Source organism: Phaseolus vulgaris, unplaced genomic scaffold, assembly GCF_000499845.2.
Source record: "Phaseolus vulgaris cultivar G19833 unplaced genomic scaffold, P. vulgaris v2.0 scaffold_240, whole genome shotgun sequence".
NCBI lineage: Eukaryota > Viridiplantae > Streptophyta > Magnoliopsida > Fabales > Fabaceae > Phaseolus > Phaseolus vulgaris.
In genome coordinates this window covers 1-4,266 of record NW_027174183.1, presented here as the reverse complement: position 1 = coordinate 4,266, position 4,266 = coordinate 1, and the positions used below count along the sequence as shown (strand labels likewise).

At 36.6% G+C, this 4,266-nt stretch overlaps 1 protein-coding gene across 1 annotated transcript; it reads left to right on the top strand.

Moving 5' to 3' along the window:
- Positions 1-1,154: 1,154 nt before the first annotated feature.
- LOC137817592 (beta-galactosidase 8-like) lies at positions 1,155-3,641 on the top strand. Its single transcript, XM_068620875.1, has 9 exons — positions 1,155-1,578; positions 1,691-1,786; positions 2,114-2,226; positions 2,303-2,369; positions 2,450-2,542; positions 2,664-2,807; positions 3,035-3,090; positions 3,196-3,283; positions 3,443-3,641. Exons 1-9 carry the CDS (start codon positions 1,414-1,416, stop codon positions 3,494-3,496), a joined length of 876 nt encoding a protein of 291 aa, XP_068476976.1. The 5' UTR covers positions 1,155-1,413; the 3' UTR covers positions 3,497-3,641.
- The last annotated feature ends 625 nt before the right edge of the window (positions 3,642-4,266 follow it).

Here is a 4,266-nt window from a genome sequence, read left to right as displayed (position 1 = left end):
CTTCTTCTTCTCCTCTCGGCGTCTTGGTTTCTTATGGATGACTTGAATTTTCGGTTATTTGATCAATTGACTTGGATTCTGCTATGTGGGCTTGGGATTGCTCTCAACTACTTGATTTGGACTATCACTCGACTGTTGGATTTGGATCAACTCCGGCTTTTAGATCCATATTCACTTTCGGTTAGATGTATGTATCTGCAAAGTACTCCGATGATTAAGTCAGAATCAATTTGTTTAATTATCAGATTAAAATCACTTTACTTAAACAAATCACCTATTTATAATGTTTGTTATTGGACTTTTATTTTTAACATCTTGTAATTATTAAATATATTTTATTGTTTTAGACCTATTTATTGGACCTTAATACAATGTTATCTTATTTTATTATTTATTATATTATATTATTTTAATTTTTATTTATTTTTTTAGCCTTTCGACCCTTCAGTAAAATAAAATAAAATAATAAACCATGCTAAAACAAAAGCAGCAGAAGATCGTGACATTATTAACTAACTTACAAGCTTTAAATAATCTTGCTGATAGAAAAAAAAAAGAGCTTTAAATAATTTGTATGCGTGCCGTACCCTTCTCAATGGTTACAGTAAGTACTCTTTATCTTTCCATGTTTATCAATTTCAACTTACAACTTTTTTATATCCAAAGATAATAAAGTATCTTTCAAACAAGAGGCCAAACAGCAACACGGTGGGCCAAAAAGACACAACAAACTGATTGATGAACCTAACTAACCAATCATTGATGCTTCACAAACTTGTTTTTTCTGTCTGTCTTGATAAGCTACCCTCTTTTAAATTTTATTCCTTTCTTTCCACATTATCTGCAACACTTTTTCAATCATTTCTACCCTTTAAGAAAATTGACTCTCTTGAGACGAGTTCAGAAAATTTGTTTTATCAAAGAATCATAAAAGTAGTTGGATAATTAAAATTTGTTACATGTGAATAGTTAATCAAGCTTCTAATACTTGAAAAATCCATTAATTAGTTATAAACAGTTCTGAAAATGATTAGTGTAAGAAAGTATAATAAGAGCATTAACAAAAGGGAACTTTTAAAAGACAGAAAATTTACTGAAGGATAATGCTTGAAGAGTATCCATTTACATTTGAAGAGAGAGAATAAAAAAGAAGTGATCCATGACATGAGGAAATAAATGGTAGAAAACGATATATAAGGTGTTTATAAAAAAAATAAATTATTGAGTTTGAGTATCACTACTCTTTCTGGAAAAATGTGTTATAAATAACAATGGAATGAGTAGAATCTGTGTTGGTCCTTAAGCCCGTTTTAGCACTTCGTTTTGCTTCAAGAACAAGAGCAAAACACAAACAAGGTCTCATTTCCTTGTTGTTTTTGTTTGTTCGTTTTGCACTAACAATTCCAAAAGGCAATGAGAGCATCACAGACTCTGTTCCTTTTGCTTTGGTTCTTCTGCATTTATGCCCCTACTTCGTTTTCCACAAATGTCACGTACGACCATAGAGCATTGGTCATTAATGGCAAGCGCCGAGTTTTGGTCTCTGGTTCTATCCATTACCCTCGTAGCACTCCAGAGGTTCTCTTCATTACCCTCTTTCTGTGTCTGTGTGTAATGTTGTTACATGTACACTATTTTTTCCTTTGTTTTTGAAGTTTTGAATTAAAAGGGGTGGTGTTTGTTGTTGCAGATGTGGCCAGACATCATTCAAAAGTCCAAAGATGGAGGACTTGATGTGATTGAGACTTATGTTTTCTGGAACTTACACGAACCAGTTCGAGGCCAGGTCCTCTTCTTTTTAGTTCTGTTGATGTTACTATTACTACCATTTTTGTATTGTGTCTCTTGTTCACTGTTACTTGCATTGCAGTGTGTGTGTGTTCATTTTCAAACTTTCTCAGCAATCAAGCACATTCAGAGGGTCTAAACTCAACCAAAAATAAGTGCATGCAGCTTAGGAAAGTAAATGATCACTGCTTCACATATTTTTCTGAGTCAATAAGAACAATGTAGTTAGATCTTGAAAACATGAAATGGAGAGGGTATTTCTTAATGTCAATAAGATGCTTAAATTTGTGATTAAATCAATGGAGTGTGCGCTTTGGCTTGGCAGTATAATTTTGAAGGTAGGGCAGATTTGGTTAAATTTGTGAAGACAGTAGCAGCAGCAGGCCTATATGTGCATCTACGGATTGGTCCATACGCATGTGCTGAATGGAACTACGGGTAAAATATGATCTTTATATGTATTTTTTCACAAAGAAGTTAATATCTGATCATGGCCTTTAACTTTTCTGAGCAGTGGTTTCCCTCTTTGGCTACATTTTATTCCGGGAATTCAGTTCCGAACTGATAACAAACCATTTGAGGTAATTATTCCTTTCCTTTCTCCTTGTCTCATCTTGCTAAATCTGCTTCCTGCTATCATGTGAAATTGAATTGTGTTCAGGAAGAAATGAAGCGGTTCACCGCTAAGATTGTGGATATGATGAAGCAAGAGAACCTCTATATGTCACAGGGAGGACCTATTATTTTGTCTCAGGTTTTTCTTAAATTTTACTAAATACATTCAATTTTTCTTATCGATATGTCATGATATACAGACAGTCCTGAACTTTTAATAGCGTACCGTCTACTTTTAAATGTGAAAATACTATGAACAGATAGAAAATGAGTATGGGAACATTGATGATCATTATGGTCCAGCTGCTAAATCCTACATCAAATGGGCAGCATCAATGGCAACATCTCTTGATACAGGGGTTCCCTGGGTAATGTGCCAACAGCTAGATGCTCCTGATCCAATTGTAAGTTTTCTCCTTTTAGCCATCTACAATTATCCTGAACAGTTTATGTTTTAGCTGTCTTCTAGTGTCCTTGATGGTTATACTGGATGGTTAGTCTCCTTTTCTGTCTAAGTCATTAGTTATTTGAAAGTAATACTCAAAATATGATCTACTGATGGAGTACCTCCATTCACATTCAACTCTAATTATATTTTTCTTCTAACCTATCGAAATCCACAAAACTGTAGGTTTCTTGCATTTGGCGATGCTGTACCTCACAGACCTGTGGAAGATCTTGCATTTGGTAATGAAACCTTACATGATGTTTAAGGCTTTTTTAACTTTAAGCTACTCTAGATATTTAGGAAATGAGCTGATGCCACAACTTTTTTGGTTGCTTCCAAAACAGTACCATGGAGGGACGAACTTTGGCCGGGCTTCTGGTGGGCCTTTCGTTGCTAGTAGTTATGACTATGATGCACCAATTGATGAGTATGGTATGGAATTTTTCTACCTTTATACTTCATATTCATTGTCTACTCTGTAGGATTATATGAACTAGTCAAACTTGCTTCCATGTGCAGTCCACAAGAAAAATAAACAAACTTGTAACATGACATCAAATTTACATTCTATATCTGAACTGCATGATTCAGGAATTCTTAGACAGCCTAAGTGGGGCCACCTTAAAGACTTGCATAAGGCCATAAAACTTTGTGAAGAAGCTCTCACAGCTACTGATCCAACAATTACATCTCTTGGACCAAATATAGAGGTAATAAGTACTCCTTTCAAAATTAGGCCACAATTTCTGGATTATCTTAGTGGCCTAAATGTCTCATTTTCTGCCAAAATTTTAAGTTGCTGTCTCGAAAAATGCATTGAAAAATTTAGGGGTCCACCTGATTTTCTCAATGTTATTGTTTTCTCTAGTTCCTGCCTCCTTCCCAATTTCGTGTTGCTTTTTATTGATTGTGGAAAAATAATGCTGTCTGATCACTGACGGTGTCTTTCTTTGTGGGCTAATTAATACTTGATTTGCATGCATTATGAAGATTGAGTCTCTTCTCTACAAATAATGTGTGCCCTTTAGTGAACCATCCATAATGTTAAATGTTGGGTAAAAGGATCATGAATGTCTTCTAAGGTCTTGGAAGGCTTGGCCGAGACGGCCGAGGGGTCTAGACCTTAGAAGACTTGGCCGAGAGGCCGAGACCTTGGAAGGCTTGGCCGAGACGGCCAAGGGGTCTAGACCTTAGAAGACTTGGCCGAGAGGCCGATACCTTGGAAGGCTTGGCCGAGACGGCCAAGGGGTCTAGACCTTAGAAGACTTGGCCGAGAAGCCGAGACCTTGGAAGACTTGGCCGAGACGGCCGAGGGGCCGAGACCTTAGAAGACTTGGCGGAGAGGCCGATACCTTAGAAGACTTGGCCGAGACGACCGAGACTACTGGAATATGGCCGATGGCCGACCCATGCCA

Coding starts and splice junctions, on each gene's coding strand:
- LOC137817592 (XM_068620875.1), top strand. CDS start 1,414: ATGAGAGCATCACAGACTCTGTTCCTTTTGCTTTGGTTCTTCTGCATT. Junction 2,543..2,663: donor GACCTATTATTTTGTCTCAG/GTTTTTCTTAAA, acceptor TACTATGAACAG/ATAGAAAATGAGTATGGGAA. Junction 3,284..3,442: donor TGCACCAATTGATGAGTATG/GTATGGAATTTT, acceptor TGCATGATTCAG/GAATTCTTAGACAGCCTAAG.